This window comes from Lissotriton vulgaris, chromosome 1_2 (genome assembly GCF_964263255.1).
Source record: "Lissotriton vulgaris chromosome 1_2, aLisVul1.2, whole genome shotgun sequence".
NCBI classification, from domain to species: domain Eukaryota; kingdom Metazoa; phylum Chordata; class Amphibia; order Caudata; family Salamandridae; genus Lissotriton; species Lissotriton vulgaris.
This window is the reverse complement of record NC_141686.1, coordinates 319445336-319471758: the sequence shown is the minus strand read 5'-3', so window position 1 is coordinate 319471758 and position 26423 is coordinate 319445336. Positions and strand designations below refer to the sequence as shown.

Below are 26423 nucleotides of genomic sequence, written 5' to 3'. Positions count from 1 at the left end.
CAAAGGCCTGGCAATGTGTGGCATTTTGCAATCCCAAAGTGCAACATTCTTGTTCCTTTCAAGATGTCTGAACTCTTTCCTCGACTGTGAGGAGCTTGGCTGCCTACCCCAAAGGTGTGGCTACCTGATGACTACAAGCCCAGATCAAAACCGGTTTGGGGAATGGATTTCCCTCTCTCTCCCTGTCACCAGCTTGTCTACAGGATCAAAAGGCATCCTGCTCAGGTGTGTTATCTGAGGCAGCCCTACAAAGGTGGTTTCCCCCTTGAGACATCTCCCTTCAGCCTTCCTGGGAGAGGCCACAGTTCACTCTGCAGCAACTGCCTTCTTTCCTGGGCCTGTGAGTCAATGACACGTCTCCCCAGGTGGGCAGAAAGCTGCCTTGGTGTCAAGGCCTTTGTAAGGACACTGGACTAGCTGGGGCACAGGTTGGCAGCTTTCTAAAAATTGTTTAACTTTAAAATTGACATAAATCGTGACTTGGACATCAAGTCAGCTTTAATGCCATGATTAATTTGATACTGTACAGTACCCAGTTAATTAATCCCATTCAGAAGTTAGCTAGGATGGGATGCCAGCCTCAACCCTGTGTTAGCCAATGGGGCTACTAACTTTCCTCAGCAAAACGACAACTTTTAGGGGTTTTGTTGCTAAGACATATATAACCTATATTTCTATCTTAACAATACACAGCTCCCTGCCATAGGGGTCTATAGGCCATCCTTAGTGAAGACTTACATATGCTGTTAAGGCAAGGGCGGCTTTGCAGTTAATGGTAATGTCAAAGTCGAAATGGCAGTGCAAACACTGCTTTTCCAGTCCGCAGTGGCAGGCTGGGAGCCATTTTGTACTTTGTCAAGCAAAGGGTGGCACAAACAGTGCTGCAGCCGTGGGTGGACACTCTGTCTTACATGCCCTTGGTTCCCTGGTACCATATACGAGGGATTTATAAGTAAGTCAGCACTTACTAATCGGCATACCTTTTGCAGTGGGTCAGAACTCTGGTACTGAGGTCTGCACAGCAGGTCTCAGTGCACCCAGAGTCGAAAAACCAACAGCTAAAAAGTGGGGGGGGGGGGGCCTGCAAACACAATTTTTCCTTCCAGCCTGATTTAGGGTTTGGCAGATGGAGTAAAGTGGTACAAAAGGGGATGATGGACGGAGCATTTGAGCAAATCAAACACTCACCCCCAGTCAACTGATCTGGGTTAAATCCATCACCGTTCTTTAGCCCACTCTGCCACCCCAGTTCAGACATGGCCATATGCAAATCAGTCTGACCCTGTGCCTCATGGGAACAGTGCAGCCTGAACTGCCAAACCATGTCTTCCCTGGACCGGAAACAAGCATCCTGGGACCGGTTTCGGATTCATAATCCTCATCAGCCAGGCTATCTTGAATCCAGTAGCCAAGTGAGGAAGGGACTCACGTCTGAGCATACCCTGCCAACTTAGGGTGAAGAAAGCAATACAAAAGGGGATGTTGGAGGCCAATATGACTGTGGAGGACTTTACCTCTTCCACGTCCCTTCACTCCACCTGCCCAATGTAGAGATGTTCTCTGGCCCCGTTGACATCTCTGTACATTGCCGGGGACCTCCCTCATGGGGGTGCCCATCTATGTAAGAAAAGTTTGACAGATGGCTCCATCAAAAAGACAGCCAGCTGTCAAACTTTTCCAACGTTTTATATTTTTCAAAAACAAATACCCAAAGAAGTTTGTTGTAGAAAAAAAACAAATGACCCCCACAGCTCGTGATGACGGGCAGTAAATAAAAGCCGTCAAACCAGCCCGCAAAATGGAAGTTGGCCCTGCTCCTCGTGGAAACAGCCCACCTTGAACCTCAGTCATGACACTCATTCACCCTCATCTCACTGCTTTTTGAGTTGGGAAATTTGAGATTCACACCCACGCCCCCACCGAATCTCAATGAGTAAGCTAAGCCAGAGGTATCTGGGTGTCTACTAAAAGCCACGCAGAGTGGCTTTGCGTGGCCTTGTAAATATGGGCTGGCACACTGCGCCTCCGGTGGATCCCAAATGTGACACTCCGGCAGCATAAAAGTGCCACAGGGGCTGTGTAAATATGCCCCCTGCATTAATGTCCCAATCATAGTTTACCCTCCATTTCCTTCCCAGTTCTTTGCATTTGAGTTTCTCAGTGTAAAGACGCGATGGAAAGGACCCAGCAGAGGGAACGGCTCTTTTCCCAGTGATGGTTTTTAGCGGAGCAGAGAGATCAAAGCTGACAGAGGTGTATTATTAAGGGCATTAACTGGTGCTCATGTAAGGGGTTCAGAAGCCTTTGGGTCAAGTGTGTGCTGTATAAAACAGCAAATAAATATTCTTGACCCGCCTCCAATGCAGTGAAACTCCAAGGAACTCTGCTGTTTTAGGGGGGCTGTTCCCTCCATCACCCCAAGACCTGAGCCTCTGCTAACAGCTCCTGTCGAATTTACTTGTGGCTGCCCCGCCTCCCAGAGTACTGTCAGCATCCTGCCCCACCCCCACCTGGACACGGAACAAGGGGGCGGGGCTACAATCCAGGCCACACCCCTCCATCACTGGTCCCACTGGAGAAAGATCACTACTGCACATGTATGCGCCTTCAGTACGAAAGCGCAAGGGTGCCGCTCTAGTGGTAGAAGACGCTATACAAATATTCATAACTCAATGGGTCTGCCTTCTATGAATACACTGTAACAAATCACCGTTATTGATTGTTTATGTGCAGGATGGAACACCTTCCCGTTCATGAACAATCATTCCATGCAACAAAGGCACTATGGTTCACAGGTGCCTGCGTTGGCGCTAGGCAACTAATTCTAACGCAAGCGCTAGGGAAAATACAGGGGTGTGCTGTATTCTTGTAAATGCGCACATCACTGTGTTTTGGAAATGTCAGAGCGCGGCGCTGCCCAATTTGGTGCAGCACCGCACTCCGACATTTCCTTGTAAATATGCCCCAGCGTGCTTAAATACATCTCCATGTGTAGAGCAGCTGCTAGCGTGCACCACTGATACTTACCGCGGCCTTGCTGCTCTCTCCACAGTGAGCTTCTACTCCTCCATCTTTGGGGTGATGCAGTTGCTGTGCCTCTTCACCTGCCCTCTCATCGGTTACGTCATGGACTGGCGCCTGAAGGAATGCGTGGATGCCCCCGGAGAGGTGCCAGCAGTGGATGGCGCGGTTGGGTAAGTAAGCTGCGTGTGCATCCTGCCAGGAGGGGGGGGTGTTGCTGCAAATACTGTGTTTAATGAGCTGAGCGATGATCCAGACGCTAGTACCTGGTGCTACCTCTAGAGGGCGGTGGTGTAAACACAGGGATTAAGGAGGTGTTTACCCTGACGCTGACAACTGTTGCTACCTCTAGAGGGCGGCGGTGTAAATGCTAGCGTGAAGGAACCGAGGAGCAAGGAAGGGTGATAACATGGGCTGCTATTGGAATTCTCTACGGCATATTATCAAGCCCATTATCGCCGTTTTAGCGGCAGTTTCCTGCCACTAAAGCTGCAATCATTTTAACGCTGTTCCTTGATAATATGCCCCTGAGTGAAGTTCCTGACACTGATAAGCAGAATGTTGGTGCTGCCGCTAGAAGGCTGTGATGTAAACACTGGGATTAATGAGGTGACACTAGTGAGCTCGGTGGAGTCACTGGTACAAGGGAGCTGTGGTGTAATACTGGCATTGTTAACAGTGTTTATCCTGGCACTAGTAAGCAGGGTGTTTATGCTGACACTAGGGAGTTGTAGTGTAAAGATGTGATGTGAATCAACTCAGTAGGGTACAGCTGTGCAAAAAGTAGGATTACTGAGCTGCTTGTCATCTTCACACGGGTGTGAAGGTTGTGGGCCACGGCACTAAGGAGCTGTGGCAGTGCTTAATTTGTGCCAGTGGTTTCCTGTGCACCGCACCAACGCTTAACTGTCAACACCCTGATGAAGTCCTGAGGTAAGGACGAAACGTGTTGGCTGGACTGAGAGTTCACTGTAGAAGAATAAAGTTGAAAGTGACATACATCGGCTTCCTTGAATCAAATGACTGAATGCAGAAGGAATATATCCTTGGACTTTGGATATTTGAGTTGTGATACCGTCTTTGTGAACTTAAGTCTGCATATATGACTTTTTCGAGGGCTCCCCTTACTGTGGTGCTTATCTTTGGGTTAAACAGGGGCTCTTGGGCGTAGAAGCACCATAATTATAAATTTGCAAATTACACTGAATGGTGCGGTGAATCACAGCTATCACTGCCTTTTTCTTGGTGTTGCTTCGTTTATGACATTTTGTGTTCTGTGGAGCAAGGAGGGGCTCCAGGTTGAGTTCTTGCACTGTTACACAGGATAATTCACCCATACCTTCTTTTTGTTGCATGTTGTACCTTTCTAGGTGTCATATCTGCTGTACTACACCAGGTCAGCACGCCTCAAGCTCCCAGGTGATGGTAAATGCTGCGGCGAGGGGAAACGTCCCTTCTCCAGGCTGCGTTTCTACTAAGCTGCCATTAGAGTCAGCCTGAGAATCAGGGCTTTGCGTTCCCTCTCACGTGCACCGCAGGATCTCAGTAATATACAGCAAGGCCTGTGTTGCCTGTAACATTATCAAGGAACATACAAATGACTGCCTCGCACGTCACTAGGCTCCTCCAGTAGTAGTGCATGGACGAGGGCAGTGGAATGTAACTACCCTGTATTTATCTTTGCAGAGACGGAGTCCCAAAGAAGAGGCGGTACCGGAAGATCCAGAAACTCACCAATGCCATCCGTGCCTTTGTTTTCACAAACATCCTGGTGATAATGTTTGGAATAACATGTCTGGTGAAAAGCCTACCTCTGCAGGTAACTCTGCCCTCCAGCCTCAGATCTATAACTCACTCATACAGGTAGCCATCCACCTCTACCCTTAAGTACTCATTCACCTCTGCAGGTAACTCTGCTCTCCAGTCTCAGATCTATAACTCACCCATGCAGGTAGCCATCCACCTCTACCCTTAAGTACTCATTCACCTGTGCAGGTAACTATGCCCTCCAGCCTCAGATCTATAACTCACCCATGCAGGTAGCCATCCGCCTCTACCCTTAAGTACTCATTCACCTGTGCAGGTAACTATGCCCTCCAGCCTCAGATCTATAACTCACCCATGCAGGTAGCCATCCACCTCTGCCCTTAAGTACTCATTCACCTCTGCAGGTAACTCTGCCCTCCAGCCTCAGATCTATAACTCACCCATGCAGGTAGCCATCCACCTCTACCCTTAAGTACTCATTCACCTCTGCAGGTAACTCTGCCCTCCAGCCTCAGATCTATAACTCACCCATGCAGGTAGCCATCCACCTCTACCCTTAAGTACTCATTCACCTCTGCAGGTAACTCTGCCCTCCAACCTCAGATCTATAACTCACCCATGCAGGTAGCCATCCCCTTCTGCCCTTAAGTACTCATTCACCTCTGCAGGTAACTCTGCCCTCCAGCCTCAGATCTATAACTCACCCATGCAGGTAGCCATCCCCTTCTGCCCTTAAGTACTCATTCACCTCTGCAGGTAACTCTGCCCTCCAACCTCAGATCTATAACTCACCCATCCCCTTCTGCCCTTAAGTACTCATTCACCTCTGCAGGTAACTCTGCCCTCCAGCCTCAGATCTATAACTCACCCATGCAGGTAGCCATCCCCCTCTACCCTTAAGTACTCATTCACCTCTGCAGGTAACTCTGCCCTCCAGCCTCAGATCTATAACTCACCCATGCAGGTAGCCATCCACCTCTGCCCTTAAGTACTCATTCACCTCTGCAGGTAACTCTGCTCTCCAGCCTCAGATCCATACCTCACCCATGCAGGTAGCCATCCACCTCTACCCTTAAGTACTCATTCACCTCTGCAGGTAACTCTGCCCTCCAGCCTCAGATCTATAACTCACCCATGCAGGTAGCCATCCACCTCTACCCTTAAGTACTCATTCACCTCTGCAGGTAACTCTGCCCTCCAACCTCAGATCTATAACTCACCCATGCAGGTAGCCATCCCCTTCTGCCCTTAAGTACTCATTCACCTCTGCAGGTAACTCTGCCCTCCAGCCTCAGATCTATAACTCACCCATGCAGGTAGCCATCCACCTCTGCCCTTAAGTACTCATTCACCTCTGCAGGTAACTCTGCCCTCCAGCCTCAGATCTATAACTCACCCATGCAGGTAGCCATCCCCTTCTACCCTTAAGTACTCATTCACCTCTGCAGGTAACTCTGCCCTCCAGCCTCAGATCTATAACTCACTCATGCAGGTAGCCATCCACCTCTGCCCTTAAGTACTCATTCACCTCTGCAGGTAACTCTGCCCTCCAGCCTCAGATCTATAACTCACCCATGCAGGTAGCCATCCACCTCTGCCCTTAAGTACTCATTCACCTCTGCAGGTAACTCTGCCCTCCAGCCTCATATCTATAACTCACCCATGCAGGTAGCCATCCCCTTCTACCCTTAAGTACTCATTCACCTCTGCAGGTAACTCTGCCCTCCAGCCTCAGATCTATAACTCACTCATGCAGGTAGCGATCCCCTTCTGCCCTTAAGTACTCATTCACCTCTGCAGGTAACTCTGCCCTCCAGCCTCAGATCTATAACTCACCCATGCAGGTAGCCATCCGCTTCTGCCCTTAAGTACTCATTCACCTCTGCAGGTAACTCTGCCCTCCAGCCTCAGATCTATAACTCACTCATGCAGGTAGCCATCCACCTCTACCCTTAAGTACTCATTCACCTCTGCAGGTAACTCTGCCCTCCAGCCTCAGATCTATAACTCACCCATGCAGGTAGCCATCCCCTTCTGCCCTTAAGTACTCATTCACCTCTGCAGGTAACTCTGCCCTCCAGCCTCAGATCTATAACTCACCCATGCAGGTAGCCATCCACCTCTACCCTTAAGTACTCATTCACCTCTGCAGGTAACTCTGCCCTCCAGCCTCAGATCTATAACTCACCCATGCAGGTAGCCATCCCCTTCTGCCCTTAAGTACTCATTCACCTCTGCAGGTAACTCTGCCCTCCAGCCTCAGATCTATAACTCACCCATGCAGGTAGCCATCCCCCTCTGCCCTTAAGTACTCACTCACCTGTGCAGGTAACTCTGCCCTCCAGCCTCAGATCTATAACTCACCCATGCAGATAGCCATCCCCTTCTGCCCTTAAGTACTCATTCACCTCTGCAGGTAACTCTGCCCTCCAGCCTCGGATCTATAACTCACCCATGCAGGTAGCCATCCCCTTCTGCCCTTAAGTACTCATTCACCTCTGCAGGTAACTCTGCCCTCCAGCCTCGGATCTATAACTCACCCATGCAGGTAGCCATCCCCTTCTGCCCTTAAGTACTCATTCACCTCTGCAGGTAACTCTGCCCTCCAGCCTCAGATCTATAACTCACCCATGCAGGTAGCCATCCACCTCTACCCTTAAGTACTCACTCACCTCTGCAGGTAACTCTGCTCTCCAGCCTCAGATCTATAACTCACCCATGCAGGTAGCCATCCCCCTCTGCCCTTAAGTACTCATTCACCTCTGCAGGTAACTCTGCCCTCCAACCTCAGATCTATAACTCACCCATGCAGGTAGCCATCCCCTTCTGCCCTTAAGTACTCATTCACCTCTGCAGGTAACTCTGCCCTCCAGCCTCAGATCTATAACTCACCCATGCAGGTAGCCATCCCCTTCTGCCCTTAAGTACTCATTCACCTCTGCAGGTAACTCTGCCCTCCAGCCTCAGATCTATAACTCACCCATGCAGGTAGCCATCCCCTTCTGCCCTTAAGTACTCATTCACCTCTGCAGGTAACTCTGCCCTCCAGCCTCGGATCTATAACTCACCCATGCAGGTAGCCATCCCCTTCTGCCCTTAAGTACTCATTCACCTCTGCAGGTAACTCCGCCCTCCAGTCTCAGATCTATAACTCACCCATGCAGGTAGCCATCCACCTCTACCCTTAAGTACTCATTCACCTCTGCAGGTAACTCCGCCCTCCAGTCTCAGATCTATAACTCACCCATGCAGGTAGCCATCCACCTCTACCCTTAAGTAATCATTCACCTCTGCAGGTAACTCTGCCCTCCAACCTCAGATCTATAACTCACCCATGCAGGTAGCCATCCACCTCTACCCTTAAGTACTCATTCACCTCTGCAGGTAACTCTGCCCTCCAACCTCAGATCTATAACTCACCCATGCAGGTAGCCATCCCCCTCTACCCTTAAGTACTCATTCACCTCTGCAGGTAACTCTGCCCTCCAGCCTCAGATCTATAACTCACCCATGCAGGTAGCCATCCACCTCTACCCTTAAGTACTCATTCACCTCTGCAGGTAACTCTGCCCTCCAGCCTCAGATCTATAACTCACCCATGCAGGTAGCCATCCACCTCTGCCCTTAAGTACTCATTCACCTCTGCAGGTAACTCTGCCCTCCAGCCTCAGATCTATAACTCACCCATGCAGGTAGCCATCCACCTCTACCCTTAAGTACTCATTCACCTCTGCAGGTAACTCTGCCCTCCAGCCTCAGATCTATAACTCACCCATGCAGGTAGCCATCCCCTTCTGCCCTTAAGTACTCATTCACCTCTGCAGGTAACTCTGCCCTCCAGCCTCAGATCTATAACTCACCCATGCAGGTAGCCATCCACCTCTACCCTTAAGTACTCACTCACCTCTGCAGGTAACTCCGCCCTCCAGCCTCAGATCTATAACTCACCCATGCAGGTAGCCATCCCCTTCTGCCCTTAAGTACTCATTCACCTCTGCAGGTAACTCTGCCCTCCAGCCTCAGATCTATAACTCACCCATGCAGGTAGCCATCCCCTTCTGCCCTTAAGTACTCATTCACCTCTGCAGGTAACTCTGCCCTCCAGCCTCAGATCTATAACTCACCCATGCAGGTAGCCATCCACCTCTACCCTTAAGTACTCATTCACCTCTGCAGGTAACTCTGCCCTCCAGCCTCAGATCTATAACTCACCCATGCAGGTAGCCATCCACCTCTGCCCTTAAGTACTCATTTATCTCTGCAGGTAACTCTGCCCTCCAACCTCAGATCTATAACTCACCCATGCAGGTAGCCATCCCCTTCTGCCCTTAAGTACTCATTCACCTCTGCAGGTAACTCTGCCCTCCAGCCTCAGATCTATAACTCACCCATGCAGGTAGCCATCCCCCTCTGCCCTTAAGTACTCATTCACCTCTGCAGGTAACTCTGCTCTCCAGCCTCAGATATATAACTCACCCATGCAGGTAGCCATCCCCTTCTGCCCTTAAGTACTCATTCACCTCTGCAGGTAACTCTGCCCTCCAGCCTCGGATCTATAACTCACCCATGCAGGTAGCCATCCACCTCTACCCTTAAGTACTCATTCACCTCTGCAGGTAACTCTGCCCTCCAGCCTCAGATCTATAACTCGCCCATGCAGGTAGCCATCCCCTTCTGCCCTTAAGTACTCATTCACCTCTGCAGGTAACTCTGCCCTCCAGCCTCAGATCTATAACTCACCCATGCAGGTAGCCATCCACCTCTACCCTTAAGTACTCACTCACCTCTGCAGGTAACTCCGCCCTCCAGCCTCAGATCTATAACTCACCCATGCAGGTAGCCATCCCCTTCTGCCCTTAAGTACTCATTCACCTCTGCAGGTAACTCTGCCCTCCAGCCTCAGATCTATAACTCACCCATGCAGGTAGCCATCCCCTTCTGCCCTTAAGTACTCATTCACCTCTGCAGGTAACTCTGCCCTCCAGCCTCAGATCTATAACTCACCCATGCAGGTAGCCATCCACCTCTGCCCTTAAGTACTCATTTATCTCTGCAGGTAACTCTGCCCTCCAACCTCAGATCTATAACTCACCCATGCAGGTAGCCATCCCCTTCTGCCCTTAAGTACTCATTCACCTCTGCAGGTAACTCTGCCCTCCAGCCTCAGATCTATAACTCACCCATGCAGGTAGCCATCCCCCTCTGCCCTTAAGTACTCATTCACCTCTGCAGGTAACTCTGCTCTCCAGCCTCAGATATATAACTCACCCATGCAGGTAGCCATCCCCTTCTGCCCTTAAGTACTCATTCACCTCTGCAGGTAACTCTGCCCTCCAGCCTCGGATCTATAACTCACCCATGCAGGTAGCCATCCACCTCTACCCTTAAGTACTCATTCACCTCTGCAGGTAACTCTGCCCTCCAGCCTCAGATCTATAACTCACCCATGCAGGTAGCCATCCCCTTCTGCCCTTAAGTACTCATTCACCTCTGCAGGTAACTCTGCCCTCCAGCCTCAGATCTATAACTCACCCATGCAGGTAGCCATCCACCTCTACCCTTAAGTACTCACTCACCTCTGCAGGTAACTCCGCCCTCCAGCCTCAGATCTATAACTCACCCATGCAGGTAGCCATCCGCTTCTGCCCTTAAGTACTCATTCACCTCTGCAGGTAACTCTGCCCTCCAGCCTCAGATCTATAACTCACCCATGCAGGTAGCCATCCCCTTCTGCCCTTAAGTACTCATTCACCTCTGCAGGTAACTCTGCCCTCCAGCCTCAGATCTATAACTCACCCATGCAGGTAGCCATCCACCTCTACCCTTAAGTACTCATTCACCTCTGCAGGTAACTCTGCTCTCCAGCCTCAGATGTATAACTCACCCATGCAGGTAGCCATCCCCCTCTGCCCTTAAGTACTCATTCACCTCTGCAGGTAACTCTGCTCTCCAGCCTCAGATCTATAACTCACTCATGCAGGTAGCCATCCCCCTCTGCCCTTAAGTACTCATTCACCTCTGCAGGTAACTCCGCCCTCCAGCCTCGGATCTATAACTCACCCATGCAGGTAGCCATCCACCTCTACCCTTAAGTACTCATTCACCTCTGCAGGTAACTCTGCCCTCCAGCCTCAGATCTATAACTCACCCATGCAGGTAGCCATCCACCTCTACCCTTAAGTACTCATTCACCTCTGCAGGTAACTCCGCCCTCCAGCCTCAGATCTATAACTCACCCATGCAGGTAGCCATCCCCTTCTGCCCTTAAGTACTCATTCACCTCTGCAGGTAACTCTGCCCTCCAGCCTCAGATCTATAACTCACCCATGCAGGTAGCCATCCCCTTCTGCCCTTAAGTACTCATTCACCTCTGCAGGTAACTCTGCCCTCCAGCCTCAGATCTATAACTCACCCATGCAGGTAGCCATCCACCTCTACCCTTAAGTACTCATTCACCTCTGCAGGTAACTCTGCCCTCCAGCCTCAGATCTATAACTCACCCATGCAGGTAGCCATCCCCTTCTGCCCTTAAGTACTCATTCACCTCTGCAGGTAACTCTGCCCTCCAGCCTCAGATCTATAACTCACCCATGCAGGTAGCCATCCACCTCTACCCTTAAGTACTCACTCACCTCTGCAGGTAACTCTGCCCTCCAGCCTCAGATCTATAACTCACCCATGCAGGTAGCCATCCCCTTCTGCCCTTAAGTACTCATTCACCTCTGCAGGTAACTCTGCCCTCCAGCCTCAGATCTATAACTCACCCATGCAGGTAGCCATCCCCTTCTGCCCTTAAGTACTCATTCACCTCTGCAGGTAACTCTGCCCTCCAGCCTCAGATATATAACTCACCCATGCAGGTAGCCATCCCCTTCTGCCCTTAAGTACTCATTCACCTCTGCAGGTAACTCTGCCCTCCAGCCTCAGATCTATAACTCACCCATGCAGGTAGCCATCCACCTCTACCCTTAAGTACTCATTCACCTCTGCAGGTAACTCTGCCCTCCAGCCTCAGATCTATAACTCACCCATGCAGGTAGCCATCCCCTTCTGCCCTTAAGTACTCACTCACCTCTGCAGGTAACTCCGCCCTCCAGCCTCAGATCTATAACTCACCCATGCAGGTAGCCATCCCCCTCTACCCTTAAGTACTCATTCACCTCTGCAGGTAACTCTGCCCTCCAGCCTCAGATCTATAACTCACCCATGCAGGTAGCCATCCCCTTCTGCCCTTAAGTACTCATTCACCTCTGCAGGTAACTCCGCCCTCCAGTCTCAGATCTATAACTCACCCATGCAGGTAGCCATCCCCCTCTACCCTTAAGTACTCATTCACCTCTGCAGGTAACTCTGCCCTCCAGCCTCAGATCTATAACTCACCCATGCAGGTAGCCATCCACCTCTACCCTTAAGTACTCATTCACCTCTGCAGGTAACTCTGCCCTCCAGCCTCAGATCTATAACTCACCCATGCAGGTAGCCATCCACCTCTACCCTTAAGTACTCATTCACCTCTGCAGGTAACTCTGCCCTCCAACCTCAGATCTATAACTCACCCATGCAGGTAGCCATCCCCTTCTGCCCTTAAGTACTCATTCACCTCTGCAGGTAACTCTGCTCTCCAGCCTCAGATCCATAACTCACCCATGCAGGTAGCCATCCACCTCTACCCTTAAGTACTCATTCACCTCTGCAGGTAACTCTGCCCTCCAACCTCAGATCTATAACTCACCCATGCAGGTAGCCATCCACCTCTACCCTTAAGTACTCATTCACCTCTGCAGGTAACTCTGCCCTCCAACCTCAGATCTATAACTCACCCATGCAGGTAGCCATCCACCTCTACCCTTAAGTACTCATTCACCTCTGCAGGTAACTCTGCTCTCCAGCCTCAGATCTATAACTCACCCATGCAGGTAGCCATCCCCCTCTGCCCTTAAGTACTCACTCACCTGTGCAGGTAACTCTGCCCTCCAGCCTCAGATCTATAACTCACCCATGCAGGTAGCCATCCACCTCTACCCTTAAGTACTCATTCACCTCTGCAGGTAACTCTGCCCTCCAGCCTCAGATCTATAACTCACCCATGCAGGTAGCCATCCACCTCTACCCTTAAGTACTCATTCACCTCTGCAGGTAACTCTGCCCTCCAGCCTCAGATCTATAACTCACCCATGCAGGTAGCCATCCACCTCTACCCTTAAGTACTCATTCACCTCTGCAGGTAACTCTGCTCTCCAGTCTCAGATCTATAACTCACCCATGCAGGTAGCCATCCACCTCTACCCTTAAGTACTCATTCACCTCTGCAGGTAACTCTGCCCTCCAACCTCAGATCTATAACTCACCCATGCAGGTAGCCATCCACCTCTACCCTTAAGTACTCATTCACCTCTGCAGGTAACTCTGCCCTCCAACCTCAGATCTATAACTCACCCATGCAGGTAGCCATCCACCTCTACCCTTAAGTACTCACTCACCTCTGCAGGTAACTCTGCTCTCCAGCCTCAGATGTATAACTCACCCATGCAGGTAGCCATCCACCTCTACCCTTAAGTACTCATTTACCTCTGCAGGTAACTCTGCCCTCCAGCCTCAGATCTATAACTCACCCATGCAGGTAGCCATCCCCTTCTGCCCTTAAGTACTCATTCACCTCTGCAGGTAACTCTGCCCTCCAGCCTCAGATCTATAACTCACCCATGCAGGTAGCCATCCACCTCTACCCTTAAGTACTCATTCACCTCTGCAGGTAACTCTGCCCTCCAACCTCAGATCTATAACTCACCCATGCAGGTAGCCATCCACCTCTACCCTTAAGTACTCACTCACCTCTGCAGGTAACTCTGCTCTCCAGCCTCAGATGTATAACTCACCCATGCAGGTAGCCATCCACCTCTACCCTTAAGTACTCATTTACCTCTGCAGGTAACTCTGCCCTCCAGCCTCAGATCTATAACTCACCCATGCAGGTAGCCATCCCCTTCTGCCCTTAAGTACTCATTCACCTCCGCAGGTAACTCTGCCCTCCAGCCTCAGATCTATAACTCACCCATGCAGGTAGCCATCCACCTCTACCCTTAAGTACTCATTCACCTCTGCAGGTAACTCTGCCCTCCAACCTCAGATCTATAACTCACCCATGCAGGTAGCCATCCACCTCTACCCTTAAGTACTCATTCACCTCTGCAGGTAACTCTGCCCTCCAGCCTCAGATCTATAACTCACCCATGCAGGTAGCCATCCACCTCTACCCTTAAGTACTCATTCACCTCTGCAGGTAACTCTGCCCTCCAACCTCAGATCTATAACTCACCCATGCAGGTAGCCATCCACCTCTACCCTTAAGTACTCACTCACCTCTGCAGGTAACTCTGCTCTCCAGCCTCAGATGTATAACTCACCCATGCAGGTAGCCATCCACCTCTACCCTTAAGTACTCATTCACCTCTGCAGGTAACTCTGCCCTCCAGCCTCAGATCTATAACTCACCCATGCAGGTAGCCATCCACCTCTACCCTTAAGTACTCATTCACCTCTGCAGGTAACTCTGCCCTCCAACCTCAGATCTATAACTCACCCATGCAGGTATCCATCCACCTCTACCCTTAAGTACTCATTTATCTCTGCAGGTAACTCTGCCCTCCAACCTCAGATCTATAACTCACCCATGCAGGTAGCCATCCACCTCTACCCTTAAGTACTCATTCACCTCTGCAGGTAACTCTGCCCTCCAGCCTCAGATCTATAACTCACCCATGCAGGTAGCCATCCCCTTCTGCCCTTAAGTACTCATTCACCTCTGCAGGTAACTCTGCCCTCCAGCCTCGGATCTATAACTCACCCATGCAGGTAGCCATCCCCTTCTGCCCTTAAGTACTCATTCACCTCTGCAGGTAACTCCGCCCTCCAGTCTCAGATCTATAACTCACCCATGCAGGTAGCCATCCACCTCTACCCTTAAGTACTCATTCACCTCTGCAGGTAACTCCGCCCTCCAGTCTCAGATCTATAACTCACCCATGCAGGTAGCCATCCACCTCTACCCTTAAGTACTCATTCACCTCTGCAGGTAACTCTGCCCTCCAGCCTCGGATCTATAACTCACCCATGCAGGTAGCCATCCCCTTCTGCCCTTAAGTACTCATTCACCTCTGCAGGTAACTCTGCCCTCCAGCCTCAGATCTATAACTCACCCGTGCAGGTAGCCATCCACCTCTACCCTTAAGTACTCATTCACCTCTGCAGGTAACTCTGCCCTCCAACCTCAGATCTATAACTCACCCATGCAGGTAGCCATCCCCTTCTGCCCTTAAGTACTCATTCACCTCTGCAGGTAACTCTGCTCTCCAGCCTCAGATCCATAACTCACCCATGCAGGTAGCCATCCCCCTCTACCCTTAAGTACTCATTCACCTCTGCAGGTAACTCTGCCCTCCAGCCTCAGATCTATAACTCACCCATGCAGGTAGCCATCCCCTTCTGCCCTTAAGTACTCATTCACCTCTGCAGGTAACTCTGCCCTCCAGCCTCAGATCTATAACTCACCCATGCAGGTAGCCATCCCCTTCTGCCCTTAAGTACTCATTCACCTCTGCAGGTAACTCTGCCCTCCAGCCTCAGATCTATAACTCACCCATGCAGGTAGCCATCCACCTCTACCCTTAAGTACTCATTCACCTCTGCAGGTAACTCTGCCCTCCAGCCTCAGATCTATAACTCACCCATGCAGGTAGCCATCCACCTCTACCCTTAAGTACTCATTCACCTCTGCAGGTAACTCTGCCCTCCAACCTCCGCTCTATAACTCACCCATGCAGGTAGCCATCCCCTTCTGCCCTTAAGTACTCATTCACCTCTGCAGGTAACTCTGCCCTCCAGCCTCAGATCTATAACTCACCCATGCAGGTAGCCATCCCCCTCTACCCTTAAGTACTCATTCACCTCTGCAGGTAACTCTGCCCTCCAGCCTCATATCTATAACTCACCCATGCAGGTAGCCATCCACCTCTACCCTTAAGTACTCATTCACCTCTGCAGGTAACTCTGCCCTCCAGCCTCAGATCTATAACTCACCCATGCAGGTAGCCATCCCCTTCTGCCCTTAAGTACTCACTCACCTCTGCAGGTAACTCCGCCCTCCAGCCTCAGATCTATAACTCACCCATGCAGGTAGCCATCCCCCTCTACCCTTAAGTACTCATTCACCTCTGCAGGTAACTCTGCCCTCCAGCCTCAGATCTATAACTCACCCATGCAGGTAGCCATCCACCTCTACCCTTAAGTACTCATTCACCTCTGCAGGTAACTCTGCCCTCCAGCCTCAGATCTATAACTCACTCATGCAGGTAGCCATCCACCTCTACCCTTAAGTACTCATTCACCTCTGCAGGTAACTCTGCCCTCCAGCCTCAGATATATAACTCACCCATGCAGGTAGCCATCCACCTCTGCCCTTAAGTACTCATTCACCTCTGCAGGTAACTCTGCCCTCCAGCCTCAGATCTATAACTCACCCATGCAGGTAGCCATCCCCCTCTACCCTTAAGTACTCATTCACCTCTGCAGGTGACTCTGCCCTCCAGCCTCAGATCTATAACTCACCCATGCAGGTAGCCATCCCCCTCTACCCTTAAGTACTCATTCACCTCTGCAGGTAACTCTGCCCTCCAGCCTCAGATCTATAACTCACCCATGCAGGTAGCCATCCCCCTCTACCCTTAAGTACTCATTCACCTCTGCAGGTGACTCTGCCCTCCAGCCTCAGATCTATAACTCACCCATGCAGGTAGCCATCCACCTCTACCCTTAAGTACTCATTCACCTCTGCAGGTAACTCTGCCCTCCAGCCTCAGATCTATAACTCACCCATGCAGGTAGCCATCCCCCTCTACCCTTAAGCACTCATTCACCTCTGCAGGTGACTCTGCCCTCCAGCCTCAGATCTATAACTCACCCATGCAGGTAGCCATCCACCTCTACCCTTAAGTACTCATTCACCTCTGCAGGTAACTCTGCCCTCCAGCCTCAGATCTATAACTCACCCATGCAGGTAGCCATCCCCTTCTGCCCTTAAGTACTCATTCACCTCTGCAGGTAACTCTGCCCTCCAGCCTCAGATCTATAACTCACCCATGCAGGTAGCCATCCCCTTCTGCCCTTAAGTACTCATTCACCTCTGCAGGTAACTCTGCTCTCCAGCCTCAGATATATAACTCACCCATGCAGGTAGCCATCCCCCTCTACCCTTAAGTACTCATTCACCTCTGCAGGTAACTCTGCTCTCCAGCCTCAGATATATAACTCACCCATGCAGGTAGCCATCCCCTTCTGCCCTTAAGTACTCATTCACCTCTGCAGGTAACTCTGCCCTCCAGCCTCAGATCTATAACTCACCCATGCAGGTAGCCATCCACCTCTACCCTTAAGTACTCATTCACCTCTGCAGGTAACTCTGCCCTCCAGCCTCAGATCTATAACTCACTCATGCAGGTAGCCATCCCCCTCTACCCTTAAGTACTCATTCACCTCTGCAGGTAACTCTGCCCTCCAGCCTCAGATCTATAACTCACCCATGCAGGTAGCCATCCCCCTCTACCCTTAAGTACTCATTCACCTCTGCAGGTGACTCTGCCCTCCAGCCTCAGATCTATAACTCACCCATGCAGGTAGCCATCCACCTCTACCCTTAAGTACTCATTCACCTCTGCAGGTAACTCTGCCCTCCAGCCTCAGATCTATAACTCACCCATGCAGGTAGCCATCCCCTTCTGCCCTTAAGTACTCATTCACCTCTGCAGGTAACTCTGCTCTCCAGCCTCAGATATATAACTCACCCATGCAGGTAGCCATCCCCTTCTGCCCTTAAGTACTCATTCACCTCTGCAGGTAACTCTGCTCTCCAGCCTCAGATATATAACTCACCCATGCAGGTAGCCATCCCCCTCTGCCCTTAAGTACTCACTCACCTGTGCACGTAACTCTACCCTCCAGCCTCGGATCTATAACTCACCCATGCAGGTAGCCATCCCCCTCTACCCTTAAGTACTCATTCACCTCTGCAGGTAACTCTGCCCTCCAGCCTCAGATCTATAACTCACCCATGCAGGTAGCCATCCACCTCTACCCTTAAGTACTCATTCACCTCTGCAGGTAACTCTGCCCTCCAGCCTCAGATCTATAACTCACCCATGCAGGTAGCCATCCCCCTCTACCCTTAAGTACTCATTCACCTCTGCAGGTAACTCCGCCCTCCAGTCTCAGATCTATAACTCACCCATGCAGGTAGCCATCCACCTCTACCCTTAAGTACTCATTCACCTCTGCAGGTAACTCTGCCCTCCAGCCTCAGGTCTATAACTCACCCATGCAGGTAGCCATCCACCTCTACCCTTAAGTACTCATTCACCTCTGCAGGTAACTCCGCCCTCCAGCCTCAGATCTATAACTCACCCATGCAGGTAGCCATCCACCTCTACCCTTAAGTACTCATTCACCTCTGCAGGTAACTCCGCCCTCCAGCCTCAGATCTATAACTCACCCATGCAGGTAGCCATCCACCTCTACCCTTAAGTACTCATTCACCTCTGCAGGTAACTCTGCCCTCCAGCCTCAGATATATAACTCACCCATGCAGGTAGCCATCCCCTTCTGCCCTTAAGTACTCATTCACCTCTGCAGGTAACTCTGCTCTCCAGCCTCAGATATATAACTCACCCATGCAGGTAGCCATCCCCCTCTACCCTTAAGTACTCATTTACCTCTGCAGGTAACTCTGCCCTCCAGCCTCAGATCTATAACTCACCCATGCAGGTAGCCATCCCCTTCTGCCCTTAAGTACTCATTCACCTCTGCAGGTAACTCTGCCCTCCAGCCTCAGATCTATAACTCACCCATGCAGGTAGCCATCCCCTTCTGCCCTTAAGTACTCATTCACCTCTGCAGGTAACTCTGCCCTCCAGCCTCGGATCTATAACTCACCCATGCAGGTAGCCATCCCCTTCTGCCCTTAAGTACTCATTCACCTCTGCAGGTAACTCTGCCCTCCAGCCTCGGATCTATAACTCACCCATGCAGGTAGCCATCCCCTTCTGCCCTTAAGTACTCATTCACCTCTGCAGGTAACTCTGCCCTCCAGCCTCGGATCTATAACTCACCCATGCAGGTAGCCATCCCCTTCTGCCCTTAAGTACTCATTCACCTCTGCAGGTAACTCTGCCCTCCAGCCTCAGATCTATAACTCACCCATGCAGGTAGCCATCCACCTCTACCCTTAAGTACTCATTCACCTCTGCAGGTAACTCTGCCCTCCAGCCTCGGATCTATAACTCACCCATGCAGGTAGCCATCCCCTTCTGCCCTTAAGTACTCATTCACCTCTGCAGGTAACTCTGCCCTCCAGCCTCGGATCTATAACTCACCCATGCAGGTAGCCATCCCCTTCTGCCCTTAAGTACTCATTCACCTCTGCAGGTAACTCTGCCCTCCAGCCTCAGATCTATAACTCACCCATGCAGGTAGCCATCCACCTCTGCCCTTAAGTACTCATTCACCTCTGCAGGTAACTCTGCCCTCCAGCCTCGGATCTATAACTCACCCATGCAGGTAGCCATCCACCTCTACCCTTAAGTACTCATTCACCTCTGCAGGTAACTCTGCCCTCCAGCCTCAGATCTATAACTCACCCATGCAGGTAGCCATCCCCTTCTGCCCTTAAGTACTCACTCACCTCTGCAGGTAACTCTGCCCTCCAGCCTCGGATCTATAACTCACCCATGCAGGTAGCCATCCACCTCTACCCTTAAGTACTCATTCACCTCTGCAGGTAACTCTGCCCTCCAACCTCCGATCTATAACTCACCCATGCAGGTAGCCATCCCCTTCTGCCCTTAAGTACTCATTCACCTCTGCAGGTAACTCTGCTCTCCAGTCTCAGATCTATAACTCACCCATGCAGGTAGCCATCCCCCTCTACCCTTAAGTACTCATTCACCTCTGCAGGTAACTCTGCCCTCCAGTCTCAGATCTATAACTCACCCATGCAGGTAGCCATCCCCTTCTGCCCTTAAGTACTCATTCACCTCTGCAGGTAACTCTGCCCTCCAGCCTCAGATCTATAACTCACCCATGCAGGTAGCCATCCACCTCTACCCTTAAGTACTCATTCACCTCTGCAGGTAACTCTGCCCTCCAACCTCAGATCTATAACTCACCCATGCAGGTAGCCATCCACCTCTACCCTTAAGTACTCATTTATCTCTGCAGGTAACTCTGCCCTCCAACCTCAGATCTATAACTCACCCATGCAGGTAGCCATCCACCTCTACCCTTAAGTACTCATTCACCTCTGCAGGTAACTCTGCCCTCCAGCCTCAGATCTATAACTCACCCATGCAGGTAGCCATCCCCTTCTGCCCTTAAGTACTCATTCACCTCTGCAGGTAACTCTGCCCTCCAGCCTCGGATCTATAACTCACCCATGCAGGTAGCCATCCCCTTCTGCCCTTAAGTACTCATTCACCTCTGCAGGTAACTCCGCCCTCCAGTCTCAGATCTATAACTCACCCATGCAGGTAGCCATCCACCTCTACCCTTAAGTACTCATTCACCTCTGCAGGTAACTCCGCCCTCCAGTCTCAGATCTATAACTCACCCATGCAGGTAGCCATCCACCTCTACCCTTAAGTACTCATTCACCTCTGCAGGTAACTCTGCCCTCCAGCCTCGGATCTATAACTCACCCATGCAGGTAGCCATCCCCTTCTGCCCTTAAGTACTCATTCACCTCTGCAGGTAACTCTGCCCTCCAGCCTCAGATCTATAACTCACCCGTGCAGGTAGCCATCCACCTCTACCCTTAAGTACTCATTCACCTCTGCAGGTAACTCTGCCCTCCAACCTCAGATCTATAACTCACCCATGCAGGTAGCCATCCCCTTCTGCCCTTAAGTACTCATTCACCTCTGCAGGTAACTCTGCTCTCCAGCCTCAGATCCATAACTCACCCATGCAGGTAGCCATCCCCCTCTACCCTTAAGTACTCATTCACCTCTGCAGGTAACTCTGCCCTCCAGCCTCAGATCTATAACTCACCCATGCAGGTAGCCATCCCCTTCTGCCCTTAAGTACTCATTCACCTCTGCAGGTAACTCTGCCCTCCAGCCTCAGATCTATAACTCACCCATGCAGGTAGCCATCCCCTTCTGCCCTTAAGTACTCATTCACCTCTGCAGGTAACTCTGCCCTCCAGCCTCAGATCTATAACTCACCCATGCAGGTAGCCATCCACCTCTACCCTTAAGTACTCATTCACCTCTGCAGGTAACTCTGCCCTCCAGCCTCAGATCTATAACTCACCCATGCAGGTAGCCATCCACCTCTACCCTTAAGTACTCATTCACCTCTGCAGGTAACTCTGCCCTCCAACCTCCGATCTATAACTCACCCATGCAGGTAGCCATCCCCTTCTGCCCTTAAGTACTCATTCACCTCTGCAGGTAACTCTGCCCTCCAGCCTCAGATCTATAACTCACCCATGCAGGTAGCCATCCCCCTCTACCCTTAAGTACTCATTCACCTCTGCAGGTAACTCTGCCCTCCAGCCTCAGATCTATAACTCACCCATGCAGGTAGCCATCCACCTCTACCCTTAAGTACTCATTCACCTCTGCAGGTAACTCTGCCCTCCAGCCTCAGATCTATAACTCACCCATGCAGGTAGCCATCCCCTTCTGCCCTTAAGTACTCACTCACCTCTGCAGGTAACTCCGCCCTCCAGCCTCAGATCTATAACTCACCCATGCAGGTAGCCATCCCCCTCTACCCTTAAGTACTCATTCACCTCTGCAGGTAACTCTGCCCTCCAGCCTCAGATCTATAACTCACCCATGCAGGTAGCCATCCACCTCTACCCTTAAGTACTCATTCACCTCTGCAGGTAACTCTGCCCTCCAGCCTCAGATCTATAACTCACTCATGCAGGTAGCCATCCACCTCTACCCTTAAGTACTCATTCACCTCTGCAGGTAACTCTGCCCTCCAGCCTCAGATATATAACTCACCCATGCAGGTAGCCATCCACCTCTGCCCTTAAGTACTCATTCACCTCTGCAGGTAACTCTGCCCTCCAGCCTCAGATTTATAACTCACCCATGCAGGTAGCCATCCCCCTCTACCCTTAAGTTCTCATTCACCTCTGCAGGTGACTCTGCCCTCCAGCCTCAGATCTATAACTCACCCATGCAGGTAGCCATCCACCTCTACCCTTAAGTACTCATTCACCTCTGCAGGTAACTCTGCCCTCCAGCCTCAGATCTATAACTCACCCATGCAGGTAGCCATCCCCCTCTACCCTTAAGCACTCATTCACCTCTGCAGGTGACTCTGCCCTCCAGCCTCAGATCTATAACTCACCCATGCAGGTAGCCATCCACCTCTACCCTTATGTACTCATTCACCTCTGCAGGTAACTCTGCCCTCCAGCCTCAGATCTATAACTCACCCATGCAGGTAGCCATCCACCTCTACCCTTAAGTACTCATTCACCTCTGCAGGTAACTCTGCCCTCCAGCCTCAGATCTATAACTCACCCATGCAGGTAGCCATCCCCCTCTACCCTTAAGTACTCATTCACCTCTGCAGGTGACTCTGCCCTCCAGCCTCAGATCTATAACTCACCCATGCAGGTAGCCATCCCCCTCTACCCTTAAGTACTCATTCACCTCTGCAGGTAACTCTGCCCTCCAGCCTCAGATCTATAACTCACCCATGCAGGTAGCCATCCCCCTCTACCCTTAAGTACTCATTCACCTCTGCAGGTGACTCTGCCCTCCAGCCTCAGATCTATAACTCACCCATGCAGGTAGCCATCCACCTCTACCCTTAAGTACTCACTCACCTCTGCAGGTAACTCTGCCCTCCAGCCTCAGATCTATAACTCACTCATGCAGGTAGCCATCCACCTCTACCCTTAAGTACTCATTCACCTCTGCAGGTAACTCTGCCCTCCAGCCTCAGATCTATAACTCACCCATGCAGGTAGCCATCCCCCTCTACCCTTAAGCACTCATTCACCTCTGCAGGTGACTCTGCCCTCCAGCCTCAGATCTATAACTCACCCATGCAGGTAGCCATCCACCTCTACCCTTAAGTACTCATTCACCTCTGCAGGTAACTCTGCCCTCCAGCCTCAGATCTATAACTCACCCATGCAGGTAGCCATCCCCTTCTGCCCTTAAGTACTCATTCACCTCTGCAGGTAACTCTGCCCTCCAGCCTCAGATCTATAACTCACCCATGCAGGTAGCCATCCCCTTCTGCCCTTAAGTACTCATTCACCTCTGCAGGTAACTCTGCTCTCCAGCCTCAGATATATAACTCACCCATGCAGGTAGCCATCCCCCTCTACCCTTAAGTACTCATTCACCTCTGCAGGTAACTCTGCCCTCCAGCCTCAGATCTATAACTCACCCATGCAGGTAGCCATCCCCTTCTGCCCTTAAGTACTCATTCACCTCTGCAGGTAACTCCGCCCTCCAGCCTCAGATCTATAACTCACCCATGCAGGTAGCCATCCCCTTCTGCCCTTAAGTACTCATTCACCTGTGCAGGTAACTATGCGTTCAGTTACAGGTTATTCATTCACCTGTGCAGGTGGCTGTGCCCTCTATCTCAGAGAATTCCTTCATCTGTGCAAGTAACTCTGCCCACTGAATCAGAGAATGGCGATTCTCCAATTATCAAACAGAGAGAATCTTGATTTCATGAAAGAAAACAAAGGCTAACATTTTGCATAAACCTTTTATTTGCTTCCCCAATATGCAGCACTTCAAAGAATATTAAACACATCTTAAACAAAACATTGCATTTCAGAAAACTCAAAACAGTATATAACTCCACGTCACTATGTCATAGTCCTTTTCTAGGCTGCGATGAACGAAAGATTCTCCTTTTACATGACATAAAAACAATTGTTACAATAACATGTTATCTGAAAGAAAGAAAAAAAGTGGTAATAATGAAATCTTGATCTAATAGATGCACATTTCACATTGCAAAGTAATAAAGGATGAATGTATTTAAGTTAAGAGTTTTTATATAGCGCTAGCCAGACACTAGGGTATCAGAGCGCTTAACATCAGATACATTGCATAGATTCACAAAATACAAAGAAAACGAAAGACAAGGAGCAACAAGGTGACAGTGCTGGACAGTCTTTAACTACGGAGTCCTTCGTAGTCTCAGGGTTGCAGCAGTGCAGATTGTCTGCTTTCCTATTCCGATTGGTCCTATCAATTCCCTAGGGAGCGGTTGAGGAACATGATTTTGAGTTGGCTTTTGAATTTTACAAAAGAGGTAGTGGTTCTGATGTGTGGGGAGATAGAGTTCCAGATTTTTGGAGCGCTTCCTGCAAAGGATCGATCTGCGGTTTTTTGTTTTCGAGTTTTTGGTGGAATGAGTAGGAGGCAGTTTGAGCTTCTGAGGTTCCTGGCCTGACCAGCTGTTTTGAGGTTTTTTTTCCAGATATTCAGGTTTGCCGGTATGTCGGGCTTTATGCGTGAGGCAGGCTGTTCTGAAGCTGATCCGCATTTCAACTGGAAGCCATTTGAGTTTCCTGAGTGCAGGGGAAATGTGGTCGAATTTCTTGATGCCGGTGATCATTCTGGCTGCCGCATGCAGCGTTGTTTTGATGGGAGCCAGATGGGATTTTGGTATTCGTGAGAGGACTGCATTCCCATAGTCCAGTCTTGACAGTACCAGGGTTTGGGTGGCCTGTTTGAGGTCATTTTGCAGAATGAAAGGTTTTATCTTGCTCAGAAGTTTGAGATTAAGGGAGGCGCTCTTGTCCGAGTTCTTGATGTGTCCGGTCATGCTCAGTTTCGGGTCTAGAGTGATGCCTAATGATTTGACAGAGTCTGCCAGTGTGAAATTCCCTTTGAGCGCATCAACGGCCTTTAGCCATTCAGCAATTTGGGGGTTTTCTTCTTTATTCGAAATGAGGAGAGTCTGGGTCTTGTCAGGGTTTGGTTTGAGGTAGTTGCATGATTGTCAGTGTTGAATATCTCTCAGTACTTCATTGAGTCTTTGAATGTTTCTGAGGGAGATGGTTTCCAGCTATATCTGCGTGTTGTCAGCATAGAGATGGAAACGAATGTTGGTTGTTTTGAGTAGTTTAGTGAGAGGTTCCATGTAGATGTTAAAGAGTTGCGGGGATAGCACTGAACCTTGAGGTACTCCCTTGTTGACTGGATGGAGGTCAGAGGCGAAGGTTTTTATTTTTATTTTTTGAGTGCGATTGAGCAGGAAGGAGGAGAGCCATTGGAGGACCGCTTCTCCAAGACCGGCTCTTTCTTGGAGCGCCCTGAGGAGAGGATTATGATCTACCGTATCGAAAGCTGCCGAGAGGTCGAGGAGAATGAGGAGGCAGCACTGGTCGGAGTCAAGTGATTTATGAATATCGTCAATGATGTTGAGGATAGCGGTTTCAGTGCTACAGCCTTTTCTGAAGCCAGATTGATGGGAGTCCAGGAGGTTGATGTTGTCCAGGTGTTGGGTTAGTTGTTGGAGTACGCATTTTTCTAAGACTTTGGACAGAAGGGGAAGGTTAGAGACAGGTCTGTAATTATTCAGCTCTGTAGTGTCGTGGTCGGAGTTTTTTCAGCAATGGAGTGACTTGTCCCACTTTAAGGCAGTCTGGAACGACTCAACTTTTCAAGGAGCTATTTATGATCGTACACCAAAGCGGTGCTAAGGAGCGCTTCAGTTTTTTAGTCAGTAGGGGTGGAATAGGATCTAGAATATGGGCTGAGGGTGTGGAGGTGGGAGATCAGTGTGATTATCTCAGATTCTTGCATGGGGCAGAAGCTTAGCCATGAGTTTGTCAAGGATAGGAGCGATATCGAGCGTCCCAGACATGATGCTCTTTGTAGGGTGCGTATTGCTGACGTCAAGTGAGAGTTCGATTTTCGTAATCTTATCATTGAAGAAGTTGGCGAATTTGTTGCATAGTTTGGATGTTTGTTGCCTTATGATGTTATGGAGCTCTTTGGGTCTATTTTTTGCGCTGTCCAACGCAAAGCGGAAGACGGAGGATTTCTTGTTTTTGATGTGGTTATTGTATTTCCTGCGAGCTGTTTTGAGTTGTTCACGGAGGATGGAGGTATGGTTATTCCTCCAGCTTCTTTCTTTGGCTCTTAGGGGCATATTACCAAGGAATAGCGCTATTTATCGCAAAATGCGCTTAGCACATTTTTTTTATCGCTGGATATGTTAGCGGAGAAAACATGCTATTAGCAACTTTTTTCTCCATTGTGCTAAAATATACAGCGATAGTGGCGAAATGCGTGAATATTGCTGAGAATACAGTGATATTCACGCATTAGAGATGAAATGCTCTTAGCCATGTTATCCACCTCCCATTGGATAACATGGCTAAGAACTGGTCTGAGCAGGTGTTAGTATTTGGAGATATTCGTGCTTAGCGCAAATATTTCCATCGCTACGCCTGCCTTGCTAATAGGCAATAACAACGTTAGCGACTGCTTTCAGTCGCTAACTGGTTGGGTACGCCCACTTTGCATGTCATTAGCGATAAACATAGCTGACATGCGAAGCGGGCCCCAAACCACTCGCTTTCG

The 26423-nt window shown here is 50.2% G+C and overlaps 1 protein-coding gene across 1 annotated transcript in view; it reads left to right on the top strand.

Moving 5' to 3' along the window:
- The window catches only part of SLC43A1 (solute carrier family 43 member 1), a 294136-nt gene that overhangs the window by 250243 nt on the left and 17470 nt on the right, over nucleotides 1–26423 (top strand). The window contains exons 11-12 of the mRNA XM_086953367.1: nucleotides 3053–3194; nucleotides 4708–4840. Coding sequence (XP_086809493.1) covers nucleotides 3053–3194; nucleotides 4708–4840 — 275 coding nt within the window. The remainder of the gene's footprint in view (nucleotides 1–3052; nucleotides 3195–4707; nucleotides 4841–26423) is intronic.